General features: G+C 53.9%; 1 protein-coding gene across 2 annotated transcripts in view; it reads left to right on the top strand.

Moving 5' to 3' along the window:
- Positions 1-18,019, top strand: part of IGF1R (insulin like growth factor 1 receptor) — a 223,772-nt gene that overhangs the window by 158,272 nt on the left and 47,481 nt on the right. For both annotated transcript variants that reach the window (XM_045825054.1, XM_045825053.1), the window contains exon 3: positions 17,019-17,331. In XM_045825054.1, coding sequence (XP_045681010.1) covers positions 17,019-17,331 — 313 coding nt within the window. The remainder of the gene's footprint in view (positions 1-17,018; positions 17,332-18,019) is intronic.

Below are 18,019 nucleotides of genomic sequence, written 5' to 3'. Positions count from 1 at the left end.
TCCTTTGGGGTGGCTCCAAATGGCCCGGACAGGTCTTTGAAGGCACAGAAACCAGCCTGGTCCTGTCTCGGGGCTGAGCTGCTGGCATTCGGTGCTGATCCTCTGCCTGTCAGCTCTGTGTCCCTGGCAAGTCCTGGCCTCTGCAGTCGCCGTCTCCTCACCAGGGAAGTCACCCCGATTCCTCTCTATGAGTTACGGGAGTGAGTTAGGGAATCACACTGGAAAACTCTGGGGCATGTGCACTGTGGCCTCCCGGCTCCAAGCATGGACCCTGGAGCGGATCGCTTGGGTTGGTATGTCTGCCTCGGCCTCCTTCCCGCTGCATGACTCTGGGCATGTGGCTCTGTGGGTCCGGGGCTCCCATTTGGGAAAAGATTCGGAAAAGATGGGAAAAGACAAGACTCTCCCGCTCTGCGCGGTGGAGATTAAATCAGGCCACGCAGGCCGAGCTCTTCGAACATGCAGCCGTGAGTGCCCCCTAAAGGACAGATGGCTTACTACCAAGGACAGCAAACACCTATTTTTTTTTTTTTTCTTTCCATCTGGCACCTCCAGCTTTTACTTCTATCAAACCCTTGAAAGAGAGAGCGAGTTTTCATTAGGAAGTTTTAGTCTGCCCCAAAGCAAATGTGACCGGAAGGGAGGCTGGGACTTGGTGGTCGGTCGAGTGATTTCTTCAGTTATTCTCCGGAAAAACCAGCACAGGGATGAAGCCAGAGGGCTGCTCTTCATTTTGTTTCTCATCAGCTCAGAATGGCTTCTCTGACTTTTGTCATTTTCCCCCATTTTCCGGAGGGGGCGAGGCAAAGTGTTTTTTTTTAATATTTTTGTCATCGTTGTTATGTATTTACTAACAACTCACCGTCAGAACCTAGAAAAGTGCTAATCTCGAAGAACACTTCCTTCCGATACTTGTTTTTGATATGTTTATTTTGTCTAATGCCAGAGAGAATATGAGGCAGGTTTTAACTTAAAAATAAATTTTAAAAGCGGGTGGGATGCACATGGGACCCGAGACGCAGAGTCAGCCGGATTGCCAGACCACAGCAGGGTGACTTTTAGTCTTCCTGGAATCTCCTTCCTCTGGATTCCTGGCGGCCAAGGCAAAAACTGAGACACAGTGAAATCTGCATACGTCTATCCGCATACCCTTGTATGTACATTTTATTCAAAGTTCAAGGGTTTTGTTTTGGAAAGTTCGCATAAGTAGTAAGCCAGGGTTCAATAAGCACATGACTCTTCTTGTCTTTAAGGCCCTCTAGAAGAAACTGAGGCAGATACAAATAAGAAATGGTGTGCTCACCCCGGAGGAGCTGACAGTTGGGTAGGAAGCAATTATAGATGATGAGTCACTGCACTAATATACAGTATACACTGAGCACCAGCTATGGGCCAGGTTCCGGGCCTGGCCCCAGGAACTCCGAGACGAAAACACGCAGGCTTCCTGCGCCCCACGCAGAGTGTACTGGGGGGAGAAAGAGCCGTGACACCTGAAGTTGTCTGTTTCTGAATTGTGAAATACCTGGCACATAAAACTTACTGGCGAGACTTTTTTTTCCCTCCAGTTCAGTGGCGGTGAGTACAGTTACCAGCAGGACCACCATCTCCAGAACTCCTCATCTCCCCAGACTGAAACTCCGTCCTCACTAAACAGTGACTCTGCCTTCCGCTGTCTCTCCAGCCCCTGGCAAAACAACAGCAACAACAATAATAATAATAGTCTTTGACTAGACCTGTGCTCAGTGCTCAGTGCTGTGAAGGCGATGAACAGGATGCCTCGACGGGAGATGACAGGGCAGCACAGCCGGAGTGGCCCGTCCCCGGACACGGTGGTCAGGAGAGGTTTTTTGGGGTACAGACCCCAGGCCCAGCACTGCGGGCTGGGGAGGCAGGTGGAGTGTGGGAAGGAACAGCGCATGTGAAGGCTCAGGGTCGCGAAAGGGTCCATGTCTTTCGAGACCGAGAAAGGACCCCGTGTGCTGGGCGCAGGGGCCAGGAGGGTGAAAGGTGGGAGCTCAGTGTGTGCGTGTGTGACTGTGTACGTTGGTCCTGACCCGGTGAAATCACTGGCACCGTCAGCTGCGTGTCAGGAACCTGGAGCAGGAACCTGGAGCAGATTCTCGGAGCTGCACGCCGGGACTCTGGGCAGTGCCTGCCCCCAGAAATCGCAAGATCCTTGTGGATGGTTACACGAGTGCCTCCTCCTCCTTGGGGCGGGCCCAGCCGGGGATGGTCTGAGACAGGCAGGCAGCCCCCCCTTGTCCTCGCAGTGGCGTGGAATGATGGCGTGATGGGATGATGGGATGTCCCCGGTGCGTGGGCACCCAGGGTGGTTTTTGTGAGGCGTGAGGGGTGGGTTCCAGCCCGGGAGATGTGGGTGGTGTGAGAACTGGACAGTCCCACGGGAGCCATAGCTAGTTGGCCGTGCTTCCCGTCTCCACGGGGAGCAGTGGCCCGGGGAGCCCATTGTTTTCATACAGCCTGCGTGTGTGCTCGGTTGCAGCTCCGAGGGCTCCCCTGTCGGCCCGGGGAGAGGCTCCTGTGACTCGGAGAAGCGGCATGGCAGAATCTATACTCAGCTCTCCAGCAAGCTTCCGAGGGCTTCCTGTGGACCCCCCCACCTTTGAGCAGCCCTTAGCCCTTGAGTCCAGTGGGGGGAACTCACTGCAGAGACCTCTCGACTAGTATCAGTTGGCACTGCCCCTTCATTTCGGCATTGGTGGTGGTCGGTGCGCCTCTCCCGGCTGATGGCCTCACGTTATCCCTTCCCTCCACCTCCCTCCGTCTCAGCCCCGTGATTAACTCCAAGGGAGATGCCCCTCTGCCTCTCTCTTCATTGCTTGTCGGGAGTCTTCCATCCCACGGAGGAGGGGGCTTATGTGTCTCAATACTATGGTGAGAGTCTTCACCTGACCTCTATACAAGTTGGATAAAGTTATTTAGCAGCGAATTCTATTGGGAGACTTCTTCCTCTTCTTCTTTTCTTTGAAGAGCCAAGGGCAGTTTTTTGAAACATAGAAAATTCTTTTTCTTGTCAAAAACAAGAGTTTGCTGCCTGGTGGAAGGTGATGGTTGAACTTCCACGCTTGCGAAAGCTTTCTGGGCAGGATCTCAAGCTATGCCCCCAACCACCAGTCTGTCCTCAGCTCCGGACCCTTCAGAACGGTAAGTGAGACCACTGTGGGCCTTCCAGTGATGCGGCGTTAGGAATCCAATAATCATAGCTCACAGTTACCGAGGACCTGCCGCATCCCAGGAAAAATCCGGTCACGTGCCTCACCACGTTGCACGTTTACCCACAGCAGAAGGCAGCACCGTCTTGTACGTAGACAGAGGAGACCGAGTCCCTGGGTCACACAGCTTCCGACAAGGGACAAAGCTAAGTGACGACGCTGGAGATGAGCTTGCTTCTCTCTAACCTGCAGTCCAGGTTCGCTCCGCCCTGTATCCTGCCTGCTCGCTCCTGCCGTGTCTGCAGAACAGAGCACGGAGTTCAGCATCTCCACGTTTTAGACACTGACTCTCCCCAAAACCAATTTTTTTTTTAAAAAGTAGACAGACAGACATGACTTGGGCCCTTAAAAATGTGGCCCAGCTGGCACATAAACGGGTGTAGGCTGTTTCTAAATTGTTGCTTTAAATTTTGCTAGCGTAGCTTCTGGGCTGGTAGTTTTGTTTGCTTTTTAATATATTTTTGACACTGTTTATTTTCAGAGGAATGCCACCACTTCCCATTGTCACTCCTCCCTGTGGCCAAGCCCGGGGTGCCCAGGGGACCGGCACGCACAAGGCCAAACTTCCCAGCGTGAGGCGGAGGGGTGGGGGGAGGATCAGGGTCAAAGGCAGTTTGATTTTTCTACACGGACCATCTCAGAACCGTGCGCTGACCTGTCTCCATCTGTACACTGAGACCCAGTGACGTTTCCCATTTGTTTCCATTCTTCTTGCTTCTTCATTTTTATTGCCACTTCCCTAAACAATATCTGCAGTCAGTAAGTATAGGGCCAAGCTAACGATTTCTCTTTCAGTCAGTAGGTATATATTGTTGTCCATCGATGTCCAATGCACAGACAGAGGAGGGAAGCCCCAGGTGAAGGACCTTTCCTTCGGGCGGCGTCAGATGTGGGCTCCTGTGCCGAGTGCTGGGGCTCACTAAAAAAACAAACCCCGCCCCTTGCGGAGAGGCAGGGACACGTGTCCTGATACCTGTGTCCTGATACCTGTGCTCCCGTAGGCACCCGGGGACTTGAAAGTCAGCCAGGATTTGAAAGTATTGGATTGGGATGATGAATTTTTTTTAACACCTGGCTAATTTAATATAAAGTGTTTACACTTTGTTTTTCTGGCAGTGGGTTTTCTACGTAGGTGGTGGAGGACTTCCTGGGAGTTTTGCAAGCTCCGGGGCAGAAGGGTTGCGATAGGTAACCCTCTGTGGTCATGGAGACAGACATGAAGGGCGGTTTCCTAATCCCCGGCAGTTCCCACGCGGCAGGTGGATGCTGGGTTCTGCACCGTGTGTCCTTTCAGCCCCAGACGTGGGGCGTGCACAGGTCTGTCCGTGAAAGTCGACAAGAGTGCCCTTTTCAGGAATTCCAAAGACTGAGTCTTGAAAGAAGATCATCTTTTCCCTCCACGTGTGCTCTGGTCGGAACTGCTGTCTGCAGGACCTCCTGGGCGAGCGGATATTTCCAGCGTGACAGCTCATGAGGAGCCCGAGGCGCTTCCTCCGCCGGGGGTTCGGCAGTTTCAAAGGAGGGAGGTTAGGGAGGGAGGAACTGTGGGCGTGCAGCGCCAAGGGAGGAGGAGGATGGAAACAACAGGTTCAAAATGTATCTCCATGCCCCCGCCGAGCTCCTCCGCGTGGGCTGAGAATGCGAAATTTAGGAAGTTCTTCCTGGGCAGAGAGTGGGCTTGGGGAAAAGCCGAGGCGCTGTTTATGTAGATGGAGGTGAGGGCGTGCGTTTGGGGTGCAGATGCATTTGCTAGGCTTGACGGAGACGGGGAGGAAGCGGCGTGTGTGGTGTGGGGGACAGTGTGGTTGGGAGGCAGTTTCAGAATTGGAAAACGGGGGCGGGGGGTTGCGAGGATCAATTTTGCAATTTCCAACAGTATCCAAGGAGATTTGCGGGTTGTTTATGGAAAGGCGTCACGTGTTTTCAAGGTGGAGAGCTGCCTCTCTCTGGGGGGAGCAGGGCCATCACGGCACGGTGTGAGGGGAGCCCTGGGCTCCGAGGTCAGGTGCCCGGCCCCCGCACGTGGTGTGACTTCCACAGCTTCACCTCCCTGGGCTTTCTTCATCTGCCAAAAGAAGACAAGACATTCCACTGGGTGCCAAGTTCTTGGGTTGCTTTCAGCTGCGGGAAACGACGACTCCTTCCTCTGGGCGTTTGTCTCACTTCCAGAGGTGCTCCAGGCTCAGGCGAAACCAAGCAGTGTAGCCCAGGCCGGGGGTGGGGCGTGGGCCTCAGGTGAGAGGTCCTCCTGGGGGAAAGGGAAGCCGGGCGGCCTGCCCCACCCTGCCCTGCCCTCCTCAGCGCTCCCCCCTTAACGGGCACCTGGGAGTCCAACCCCAGCTGCGCTGATACACAAATGCTGACTTCACTCTTTACCCTGCCTCTCAGGTCACTCTGATTGTTTGCAAAACATGTTTTTTTCTTTTCTTTGTCACTTGCCGGGACTTGTTCTCCCTGTGAGCACAACAGAGACACTTCCTGAGGGATGATGTTGTGGTGCTGGCTCCTGCGCCCTGGCCTCCCGGGCCCCCTGCTGGGGATGAGGGTGCTCGGGAACTCAGGGGACAGCTCTTGCTTTGAAGTGAAATTCAAGCAGGTTGCTGCAGAGCTTACTCCTCTGCAGAACAAAGGAGAAAGAAAGATTACTCCTTAACGTTTTCAGACCCTTGCTTTCAGTTTGGATAAGATGTGTGAAGATGAGATCGATGCTCTCGAGATCCTTCCTGTTTTTTCTTTTTTAATTTTGATCTTTAAGGGATTTGGCTAGTTTGGGGTGTGGCAGTGTTTACGGAAAGTTGAGTTGGGAAGCCCAGCCGTGCGTTCTAGAAGTTACGGTGTATGGACCCCAAACACACAGGGCTTCACGGACGTACACCCTGATGCTTCCGGGGCTGGGGGGGGGGGCCCCTTTGTGACTTTGGACTTTTGTGCAAATTGCTTCGGTCTTCGGCCCAAGGATGGCATGAGAGGATGATCTATAGCCGTAATTTCCAAGATCAAGGCCTCCTGTGTGCGTTGCAGTGCAGAGCTGCCCTGCTTGTTTTTCTCAAGTTCTTCCTGTTTTTCCATCTTTCCAGGCAAATTCCTTTGAACCCGGAAGCCCAGGCTGTAGGAGATAGCAGATGACATTTGCGGGGGGTGATGTGAAAACGAGGATGTGGGGTCGGGGGAAGATTGCTCAGACGGGCAGGGCAGAGAAACTCACCGGCATGTCCCCACGCCAGCCAGGCTGGCTGCTCATGACATCTCCGCCCAGCCCGCGGTGGTCCGGCCACGGTGGTCCGGCCACGGCGCCGGGGTGAGGGGGTGCCATCGTCTCAAGCACGAGCCTTTGAATTGCCCACCCTGCTTCTCGAGCTAACCATGGACTTCGTCACATTTTGCTTCAAGTTCCAGCTTTCTTAGACCCTATCAGATAATTCACTTCCAAATTTGGATGATACTCCATAAAAAAAAAAATGAACACCTGAAGTCAGAAATGATGCTAGATACGTAATGGTTCCGAGAACAACAAAAAAAATGTCCTCTCTGATGGACCCTAAGTAATAGAAAAAAGCAGACGGTCCTGGTGAGCCCAGGAACACTGGACATTTGAAACTGAATCACACTTTTTCACCTAGCGTTTCTTACACACGAAACGCCTCGGTTGACATTTCATTTGAACCCAGTTTTAACTATCATTTACAAAAACAAACTAAAATAAACTCAGTGATTGGGATAAGAAAGGAAAAGGGGGTCTTCAACTTAGGGACCCTACAGTCAGCCTCTCTCCAAAGGACGGAGCTGGGGTATTCTCCAGTAGTTCGAATTAAGAATAGGATAGTTTCCCACGGGATTAGATTCCCATGGCCGAGCTAGCCTCTTAGCACTTTCAACGCCTTGTGGCAGGGAGGAAGGCATGTCTAGCCCCACCTCCCAGCCCATCCAATGCCCCGCCTCCCGGCCCATCACCCACAGGCATCGAAGCACAATAGGATAGGAACTGACAGAATTCCATGGGAGCAGCGAGTTCGGCTTTCGTTTTAGTAGTAATCTCCGCAAGGATAGCGGCCCCCCTGCATTTATTTGTATGGGTTTCCAGGGCGCCTGGGAATCATCAGCCGGGTGGACTGGATTGAATGGTTGCGGGGGGCGGAGGGAGGCACTCCACAGTCCAGTTCCCCGAAAACCGCCTCCGCGAAGGTGTGTGTGTGCTAATTCTGTTCGCCAGGACGTCTGAGCGGCTGGGACACCCTGTTCCCCTTCCTGTCCCGATAACAGAGTTGGCTATGCTTTGCAAGTCACCGGGTCCTTTGTGGCTTCCCCACAGTAGTAAAAATACTTGAACTTCAGGAAGCGGGGCCAGCCATCAGATTAGATAATGGGAAAGAATAATGTGACATTATCCTCTAGAATATATGTTTACCAGTTTAACAGTGTGATTCAGGAAGCAGCACGATCAAAGAGGAGACGGCTGGGGAGGCGGGGAAGGTAATAAATGGCTGAAAGTTTCCCGATTGGCAGTCGCCGCGATTCATCCTTCTCCTTAATTACAGAAAGAAGGCGGGGAACAGGTATTTTTCTCCCACGCCACCTGAAACAAATCCTTTCCAGGCAGATGCGAGGTGCTATTTTTAAAAGGCATGTCCATCTTTAAAGGCTTAAACAAATCTAAGTGTCTAGGAAAAATCTACAGTCCCAAGAAGAAAGTGGACCAAAGACATTAAGAGACACTTAAAGGTTAAGAAATGTGTGTGTGCGTGTGAGCGTGGGGTAGGGGGGACACCTCGCTAGCAGTCCCAGAATTGAGATGAGCTATCTATTTCCCCTTCTGACATTAGAAAAGAAAAACATAAAATGGGACTACAGGCCCTTTTTTCCTTCTTTTCACAAAGATGAGCTTCCCCTGAGCTCGTAGCAAAGAGTGTACCGTGGATTCTGGAAGTGCTTTGCAAAATTCTGCGGTCCCCGACGCGGTGTGTATCCACCCAAAGAGGCAGCTTCGGGTGGCTGTTGTTGTTCTTCTTCTTTAAGATTTTATTTATTTTTAGAGAGACGGGAAGGGAAGGAGAAAAGAGAGGAAGAGAAACATCAATGTGAAAGAGTAACATTGATCAGTTGCCTCCTGCACGCACCCTGACTGGGGACCGAACTGGCAATCTTTCGCTTTGCTGGACGACACCCAGCCCACCAAGCCACACTGGTCGGGGCAGGACGAGCTGCGCATAATCATTTGTTCGTGACCTGTGAGGGGGCGTCACCGTGATGCATCTGCGTGTACAGGTGTATATGTGCAAATCTACATGCTGCACACACTGTAAAAATCCACCTCCACGGGTACCTCATGCATCTGTCACTGTCTCCTGGTAAACAGCTCCACCGTCGATAAAATTTTATCCAGATCCCCGCCTGCTGCTCTGTATAGAGTTGCTTCCCTGCGAGTGGCTGTGTCCATTCATTTGAGTTGTACAGACACGTAAATGCTTCTGTGTGTGGAGAGGGGCTTTCGCATGGCTTGTGGACGAGTTGCACCTTCTGGACTAATGATTTCTACCAAAATCACTGAGCACTGATGTGAGTGGCCCGCACTGGATAGCGTGGGTGTATGCAGTAGGCATCTATCAGTGGCACTGACACCTTGGTCCACACCGGGAAGGCTTGTACGTGCTCAGAAAGGGACCCTGACACAGGTGTTAGGAGATGTGCTCAAAACACAAAGCCTGACGCCTCTCTCTGGGAGCGTGGCCTCCGCTTGGACGGAAGAGCCCCTGGCTTGTCCCTCCGGGGCGCAGGCCTGCCTTGTTAGGAAGTCAGCGGAGTCTAGGGGCCATCCGCACCTCGCATAGCTCTGTGTACAGTACCGGAGAGTGGAAATAGGGCTGGAAGCACGAACCAGCAGACTAGTTATAAATATAGAATGCTCTCTCAATTCCTCTTTGGTTAGTCATGGAGGGACAGTGTGAGTTTCATAAACTTATAAGGAATATACAAACAGTTCCCGATTTAAAATAACTTGGAGTAATTTTTAAGTGTGTGAAGAGTATTTTTTTCCACCCTGTCCATTTAAGCATCTGTGACAGGCAATAATAAGTGACTGGTGTCTTTATGTGGCCCATGCCTGGCGGTCACAGCACTGGGGAAGAGTTTCAACAGAAGCATCCATTCTGGTCTTTCTGGTCTGGTCGTATCTCAGTTCGTTAGCATGCCGTTCCCATACGCCAAGGTTGTGGGTTCGATCCCCAGGCAGGGCACATACAAGAAGCAACCAGTGAACACATAAACAAGTGGGACAACAAATCCAGGTCTGTCTGTCTCCCCACTCCCCCCTTCCTCTCTTTCTAAAATAAATTAAAAAGAAAAGGAGTCACCCGTGGATGAGGGGGCACGAGTGGTGTGTGAGAGCTACTCTGCACACCCCTGGTGAAGAAGTGGACACAGAGCCCCCTCCACCCCCCACCCCCCAGAACAGAAATACCCGCTAGTGTTCTACCCTTTTCCTGGATCTTTCTCCCATTAAACCTTCTCTGTCTTTCCCCAGTTTGAATGTAAGCTTTGAATGTGAGTTTGGAAGAAACAAAAATTTGGGACAATTCTAGAGTATATTAGAATAGTTGGATTTTTTTTTTAAAAAAGAATATTCTGATGTATAAAAACAACAGGAGTGAGAAGTGCCCCTTCCAGCTCTCTGACTGGATTCACTGCCTGCTTCCTCACCGCCGTCTGGGAGACTGCTGTGGGACGGAGCTTCAGGTTCATCTCCCAGGCCTTTCTCCAAACCTCGAGCTCATGGGCATATCCCCTCCTCCATCTGGGGAGTAGGTAAGACCGTGGCAGACACGGTCACCCCACAGATCAGACAGCTATGCATGCTGCTTTTTTCCTAATGTCAGAGAATGACACCATCGAGTTCATGTGGCAGGCTCCAAGTCTCTCCTTCCTTCAGGTACATCTAGGCTGTGAAGATTCTGGGGTCTCAGTGATGCACCAACTCCACTGAGGCACCTGTGGTTTGCACCCCGACACATGAATAGGGAGACTCCTTTTGCCACCTGTGGGTCACAAAAGTCAAAATCTGAGAAGGAAAACGAAGCGCAGACACACGTCACAACATGGACAAACCTTGAAAACGTTACGCTGAGTGAGAAGAGCCAGGCACCAGAGGTCTCGTCACGCAGGGTCCTGTTCATATGAAACGCCCAGAAGAGGCAAATTTGCAGAGACAGCGAGTGCATCCGTGACCGCCTGGGGCTGGAGAGCAGCCGGGGGGTCAGGCGGTGGCTCCTCCTGGTTGGGGGGGATACAGTACAGAAAGCCATCCCTTTGCACACGGTAGGTGGGTGAACTGTGTGTGAATTATAAATCCCATAAAGCTGCTAAAAAATGTGTGCAGGAAAGAGAACATCATAACCCACAGCAAGCCAAACCAGCGGCTCAGCCAGAGGAAGATCCCGGAGCTGTCTCTGCCCGAGACACACCGTCTCCCGTGTCCATCGTGAGCCTGCTGTGCACGCTCCCCATCAAGGGCCCTTCCTTCTTCACGCTGGCTAATCAGCTCTCGAAGTTTTTATTTAATAATGGTGCCATTACAACTCCCCTCCTTCCGCCGCCTCAGGTGCCCCCTTTTCTCTTCCTGCATTCTCAGTGCCCAGCACTGCCTGTTGGATCCCAGAGACTGAAGCCATCCAGTACGAATTGTCTGGAGGTGACAATTCCTTCTGTTCCCTAACGAAACGTTCACAGATACGACCGGTAGCCGTTCTGACATGTTTCCCAGAACCTCCGGGCTCCCCGCGTGTGTGGTAGACGGTGAGGCTCTCCTTGGAGCTGAGTGTTTCTGTCAGCCTGGGTCTATTGCTTTACGTGCCCCACCAAGGGGAGCGGGCAGGCGGTTTCTCCTTCTCCTCCTGGACCCCATTTTCAGTCCTGCCGAGATGCCCGGATCGGTGCTGGGCGTGAATCCTGCTATCCAACCTCGTGAATGAGGCTTGTTTGGGTGGAAGGGAGGCCTGCCTGCAGCTCATCGAGGCTCCCTGGGTCTCCCTGACCTGTCTCCCCGATAGCGCAGCCATTCATTTATATGGTCGTGTTTGCCCCATAGACTGTGTCTGTGGTGGGAGCTGCCTCTTCAGCTGTCTCAGCTGAGCGGAGACCCTTGCTGACAAACCCGACAGGTCTCCACCTTGGAATCTGTGCTGGAGAAATGTCCTCAGAGGCTCTGTTCGCTGTAACTCAGCAAGTAAAGGAGGCTTAGCTGGGCCCATGTTACCTCCTTAATATCACCTAGACACCTGACCCTTTTCCGGAAGGTCCCGTTTGGCGGGTTCTGGTCCTTCCTTTCGCCTGAGTGGTACATACAGCTCAGGGAGGCGCAGGGGGAGCCTGGACCTGTGAAGCAGCGTTTCCTGACGGATGCAGACTTCAAAAGAAGAGCATCTAGCCTCCTCCTGCAGGCAGCGGAGAGCGGCTGAGACAGAGCGGGCGCAGAGGCGGTGAGCGACACACGGACGGACAGACAGACCCACGTTGGAAGCCCAGGCCGACAGCTGGACAGTGGTTCCATCGGGCAGTGAGTAGCTCTGGACATCTGTTGCATCTCCACGTGGCTCCCTGTGGCCGTCTGCGGACGAGGATGATGAGGCTGAGCCCGTGCCACCGCTAGGGAGTTACACAGAGTCTGTGGGACACGGAATGTATTGCCAGGCACGTGGAAGGTGCTCAGTGAATAGTAACTTCAGGTTAGTGAAGAGCCCTGTGGTGCCCCTCAAGCTGCATTCACCTGGAAGGACTCCAAGGGCAGCCGTGGGAAGGACGGCAGGACTCGGAGGTGACAAGAAGCTCAGAACCAGCGAGCCCGATGGCGTGGCGGTAGCTATTTTGAAGATGGTTCAGAGAGATCTTCCCGCCCAAGCATCCTGCCTTGGCCGAGGGAAACCCGTGCTGGGCCCTCAGTCCCCTGGTACCCACACTGTTCACACAACCGCTGCAGTGTGGGCGTGGGGGAGGGGACCGCTGCGTCTGTGTGTCACCAGAGCTGTGACTGGATGAGGTATCGGGAGGGAGGCCAGACCGACCACCTCGGAGTTCAGAGGGAGTACTTGCAAGTGGGACCCACGCGAGAAGGCAGCCACCTTGCCTCACCTGAGTATCAGACCTCCGGGTGGGGCCTGGAGAGAACTGTAGGGAATGCATTCTTCTTGGGGGCCGGGAGGGCCATGGTCAAGACCAGCGTTCTCAGGCAACTGGAGCAGCGCTTTCTCAAGGTCATTGCCTGAAGGCTCCCCTAGGTCTTTGTCACAGCGTGTTCTGGACAGGCACTTGACACTTCCTTGCACCTCAAGGTGTCTGAGGTTTGAGGAAAGCCTCCCAGGAATGGCCCGTGCCCAGGGGGAAAGTGACCATAAGCACACGAACTTGTTGCTGATGGCCTAGAGACAGATGGATGGCCCTGGGGGCTTCTCGCCAGAGGCTGCCCGCTCCTGCGTGCTCTGGCGGGGTCCCGCGGTGCAAGGTCACCTCAGAAGGTGTGCAAGGTGGGGGACGCCAGGTAACAGGAGTGATGAGGAGTGAAAGTACAAAACTTCTCGCCCCTCTGTATTCGCCTCCCCGCCCCGTACTGCAGGAAGTTCCAATGTTAACATGAGGATGATATCCAGGAGCCCTTCTGTTAGAAAGACTGAGTCTTGAAAACCCCTTCAAGAATGGTGAGGAGCAGCTCCTTCGTAGGCAATGACCTTGGGAGGAGACACGAGCTTTCAGGCTCACCCCTTTCCCAAGTTCACAGGCCCACTGGTGCACTGACCACGGCCCACACTGTCCCTAACCAGGTCCTCCCTGCCTGCTGGGAGTTCTCGGTTCCAGTCCCTTCGCATGCCTCTGGTGGGTCCCTTCCCGGAGCTCTGGTTCTCACGGTGGCCTTTCAGGGGGTGGACGCTTCCGGTTCCAGCTGAGGAACTCCAGTGACTTCAGATTCCAACCATTAAAACGTATCTTTTCTGGCTACTCTTGGTTGAATGTGTTCGCCCACGTGTTTTCCTTTGTTGCTGAAAAGAGACGTGTTGTTGCAAATGCAATTTTCTTCTGTGAACATGTGAGATACAGGGTTGCCACTTGAGCGTTCCTTGGCCACGCCCATCTGACGGGGCGCAATGGCCACCGTCTGTCTGCGAGTTGTTTTCGTCTCCCCCCCAGGCTTCCCAGGCAGTGGTTCTGGGCACTTTTCCATCCACCATGTGTCAGGCCATCGAGAAATGTGACAGTTTCTTCTTGTCTTCCTTTCAAGAAAATTGTGCTTCACTCTATTTTTGAGTGTATGTGTGCGCATGCGCGTGTGTTGTACCAGGTTCATTTCTGTTTTCTTCCTTGGATGGAAGTGCTTTCCCTAAGCCTGCTCTTTCATCCTGGCTGAGGGACGTAGAGAACGCCACCCAGTAAGCCCCGATGAGACAGAGCGGGTCTGCCTGCGCCCGCGACTCTGCCCGCTGTGAGCGGTGCCTGTGCTTGGGCCCATCGGAGCAGCACGGACTTGAGGACGGGGGCGGGGTCGGGGGGTCAGATTGCAGATGACTTTAGGGGGCTCCCTGGCCTTGCCCTGAGCTCCTGCAGAGTCACTCACGGCCCCTGGGGATAGGCCGCCTTTCCGTCCCAGCTGGGAAGTTCAACCAACAGGTGGAATTTCCGTGGTTCACCGGGCTGCAGGCCGGCTGGCAGTCCCACCCCCTGGCAAACCCTTCCCACCTGGGCCTTTGCTTGTCCCTCTTGGCACTCACTGCTTGTCCTCCGGTGGGGCCCCGGGGAGGGCTGAGCTTTCTTGTACCTGCCTTGTCTGCGGGACCCAGCCGAGCACCTGGCCGACAGGGCTGATGTGTGTGACGCTCAGAAGGAGCGTTTCTCACCCGCTCACTTGTGGCTCGGTGTTCTGTGGAGGACACTCAGGGGTTCAGCTGACACGGGGGGGGGGGCGGTCCCTGTCCTCCCTGCCCTTCCCGATGGTGTCTGATGGAGTCAATCCCTCTCCTGGCACAGCCTGGAAACCGTGCTCCGGGCCCCGTGTCTCCATGGTGTGCTTTGGGAGTCGACATGCGCTTTCCTGGAGTTAGCAGCGGTCCAGGCGCCTTTATGTGTGGATGTGTGCCTGGTAGGAAAGGCACCACCCCTCCTTGTACGGGGAGCAGCGGTGTGTCACTGGGGCGGCCCAGAAATAGCTACGATGTCCCTCGACCACTCTGTGTTGTGACTCGAAAGCATGACCTCATTTGAACATCTGTGAACTTGTTCTATCCTTCAGAAATGATTCAGGATAAACTTGTTTCCATTTTTAAAAATGATGTGGCTAAATGGTCTCTTTTCTGTTTTTTGTTTTGTTTTGTTTGTTCCCTGTCAAGAGGTCGAGTTCTCCATCTTCTCCTCCAGCAAAGCACATTATTGTCATGCACTTTTAAAAAACGTTTTCTCTGAGGTTAAGGTTGTGGAAGAACTTACTGGCGAGAACAAAAACAAATGTTTGTTAAAAACCCTAAGAACAGAAGTTATTAGATGCAAAGACCCCAGAGAGGGAGGGCGTTACCAGCTGACTCATGTGACATTTTTCCTGTCCCTAAAACAAAGAGAATGAGCTTTTTTTTTTTTTAGATTTTATTTATTTATTTTTAGAGAGGGAAGGGAGGAAGAAAGAGAGAGAGAGAGAAACATCAATGTGCGGTTGCTGGGGGCCCTGGCCTGCAACCCAGGCATGTGCCCTGAGTGGGAATCAAACCTGTGATGCTTTGGTTCACAGCCCACGCTCAATCCACTGAGCTACGCCAGCCAGGGCCAAGAATGAACTTTTAATGCAGTGTCTTATTTTCCTGTGACCGTGACCCAAACTGACCCGTGTCGTGGTAGATGTGGGACATGTCGTTTGCTTTTCCAGCAGTTTAAACAGGCTTTTGTTTTTACTGTTGGCCATTACAAGAATTCCAATGAACAGAAAGACTTCATGGTAACATCCATGTCTTTTCCCGCTGTACGTTTGTTAGTTCATAGCAGCTTTTGTCCCCCTTTTATTCTGAATCCTGCCTGGTGTGCTCCTTCCTCGTGGGAGCCAGGGAGGAGGCCCCCTTCCTTTCTCCTCCCCCTGCCCCGTTCCGTAAGCGGAAATTTGGTAACTGCACTAAATTTAAAGTTTTGGCATGCATATGGCGCATCCATCCATCTGCTGGCGAGACACACTGCCCGGGGCTTTTCAAGAAATCCCTTAATAGTTCCGAACACGAATAATATTTATATACATTACGATGAGACAGAATTTACAGCAGGCTTCTGGGGCTGGCTCCAGGACTCGCTAATCCTGGACTTCTGCGTGTTCTCCTGCCGGCCTCCCAGAATCCTCTCGGGTGGTGTGGCAGCCAGGGGCACCCCGACCGGGGCTTCCAACCCGGGAGCGGTGAGTTTGCCCTTCAGCAAACCAATGGTCTCTCCTTTGGAGCCCTCCCCCCCCCATTGCCTCTTGTCCCCGGAGTATCTGGTGTGTGTTTGTGCTCGGCTGGCATCAGGTGACGGAAAGGAACTCCTTGATTTGGGATCCCTTTCGGAGGAATTGTTCTGTCTCCGAAGGGCATGATTTTCCCTCATTCAGGCTGCCCTGAAATTCCTTCAAAAGCAGCTCCCGTCGATGAACCAAAACTCTGGCTCTGCCTGCCCGTGGGGTTCCCTGTAATGCACCCCTGGGGTGGGGGGTCTCAGGCCACCACTCCCCAGAGTCCAGCGCAACGGGGGTGGGGGGGGTGGGGGGGTGGGCAGACGGAATGCAAAGTGCATCTGCGGACAGTTCGTCATGTGTTTCTGGATTTGTTTTTCTCGCACTGGAAATGCCTGCCATTTGCCATTGTGTATAATAACTGACTCCAAGCAAGTGCCTGCAGACCATTTCTTCTGTTCTTTTAAATTCTCTTGCGTGTTCAGTGCTCCGTGGACAGCTGTTTGGTAGTGGTGTCTGTCTGCATTCTGTTTAAATTGTCAGTGAGGGGAGGGGGTTGGGTGAGACCTTTGAAAATGGTACAAGGGTTTTGACGGCCATCCTGGAGACGCACACAGCACCATCTTCCCCATATTCTGGTCTGATCACGTTTAACATAGTCACACACTGGTGTACGCTGAGGCTTTTCAAGACACTTCAGCGAGGGGCACATTGAAACTGTAGAGTGGACAGAGCATCGCACCTCTTACAGTCTTGAGAAACTGTCCTGTTCGCACGGGGCCACCACAGTCTCACCTGCACTGCAGGCAGCCCTCCGGGGTCGGGGGGGGGGCCTTCCCCCACGTTCCAGATGAGACCAGAGTGACCAGGTGACAGAGCCAGTGACTCGGGGGGAGACCCAACAGACAGCTGGTGCGGGGCAGGGGCTGGCTCCACCCCTGCTCCTCTGACTCCAAATGCGAGTGTTTTCTCCCGGCCGGGGTGAAACTCAGAACGTTGTCATTGACACCTAATGTGGGACTCGGTTTCCCACTGGGCATTTCAGGTGTGCTCTCTGGGGTCGGTTTCCGTCACTGGAGCCATCTGGTGGGGAATGACTCAGAGGAATGGTGCCCAGGCCCGGAGGGGGTTCGCCAGCTCCCCCCAGTCTCTCTGCTCCCCCGCCGTGCTCCTGTGTGCCCCGGTGCATGCTCACCACCTGTCCCCCTACCCCCCACTCTGTGTGTCCCAGCGTATGCTCATCGCCAGTCCCCTCCACCCCACCCCGCGCATCCCCGCGCATGCTCACTGCCTGTCCCCCCTCCCTTGCCTGTCCTGGCGCATGCTCACTGCCTGTCCCCTCCGCCCCACAGCGTGCCCGAGCGCGTGCGGGAAGCGGGCCTGCACGGAGAACAGCGAGTGCTGCCACCCGGAGTGCCTGGGCAGCTGCAGCGCGCCCGACGACGACGCGGCCTGCGTGGCCTGCCGCCACTACTACTACGCCGGCGTCTGCGTGCCCAGCTGCCCGCCCAACACCTACCGCTTCGAGGGCTGGCGCTGCGTGGACCGCGACTTCTGCGCCAACATCCTCAACGCCGAGAGCAGCGACACCGAGGGCTTCGTGATCCACGACGGCGAGTGCATGCAGGAGTGCCCCTCGGGCTTCATCCGCAACGGCACCCAGAGGTCAGTCTCAGGGACGGCGGTCACGCAGCCCCGCCTACAGAAGGCGTCTCACCCTTCTCCTGTCTTGGTGGGACTCTGTGGAGGGTAAGGGGTGGGCCCACCTCAGAGGGTTGCCCTGAGTCAGTTTCCGTGAGAGTCTAGAGGCCCCTGACAAGTGTCTCTCCCGGCCCCCAAACCCCCAGCTTGTTTTACATTCTGTTCTGGAAGGCGACTGCCGGGCCCTTTGAAACGAAGTACCTGCCTTGCTGGCTCAGGGACCCGCAGGTCACCGTCTCCCTGAGCACTTGCCTGTGTGGCTGCCATCCACACAGGGAGGACTGCAGACTGGGGTGTGCGGCAAGAGCCCGGGGAGGCAAGATGAGCCCCCAGCAGGCTGAGGGCAGGGAGCGGGCCGAGGACACCTCTCTGGCACAAGCGGGCATCCTGTGTCTGAGGCGGCAGCTATGAAGCGTGAGCAGCAGCCTAGAAGAACCTACATTTTCCATCAGCACCTTCTCTTCTCGCTCACCCCCTTGTCCAGCACCCCTGGCTGTCCCCTTTTCTCTCTGCCCCTCGTTTTTTCTTCCTAAATGTCGAAACTTCACTTGGGTGCAAAGCAGTTCCTTACAGTAATAGGTGTCCCTCTGAGCAAGCCAACTGGACTTCCATAAAATTGTCATTGGTTTATCTTAAAACACACACACACACA

The sequence above is a fragment of the Phyllostomus hastatus genome, unplaced genomic scaffold, assembly GCF_019186645.2.
Source record: "Phyllostomus hastatus isolate PE091 unplaced genomic scaffold, TTU_PhHast_1.1 phas_scaffold_555, whole genome shotgun sequence".
Lineage (NCBI taxonomy): Eukaryota > Metazoa > Chordata > Mammalia > Chiroptera > Phyllostomidae > Phyllostomus > Phyllostomus hastatus.
Note: the sequence above shows the minus strand (reverse complement) of the source record. Positions and strands in the feature narration are given on the sequence as shown.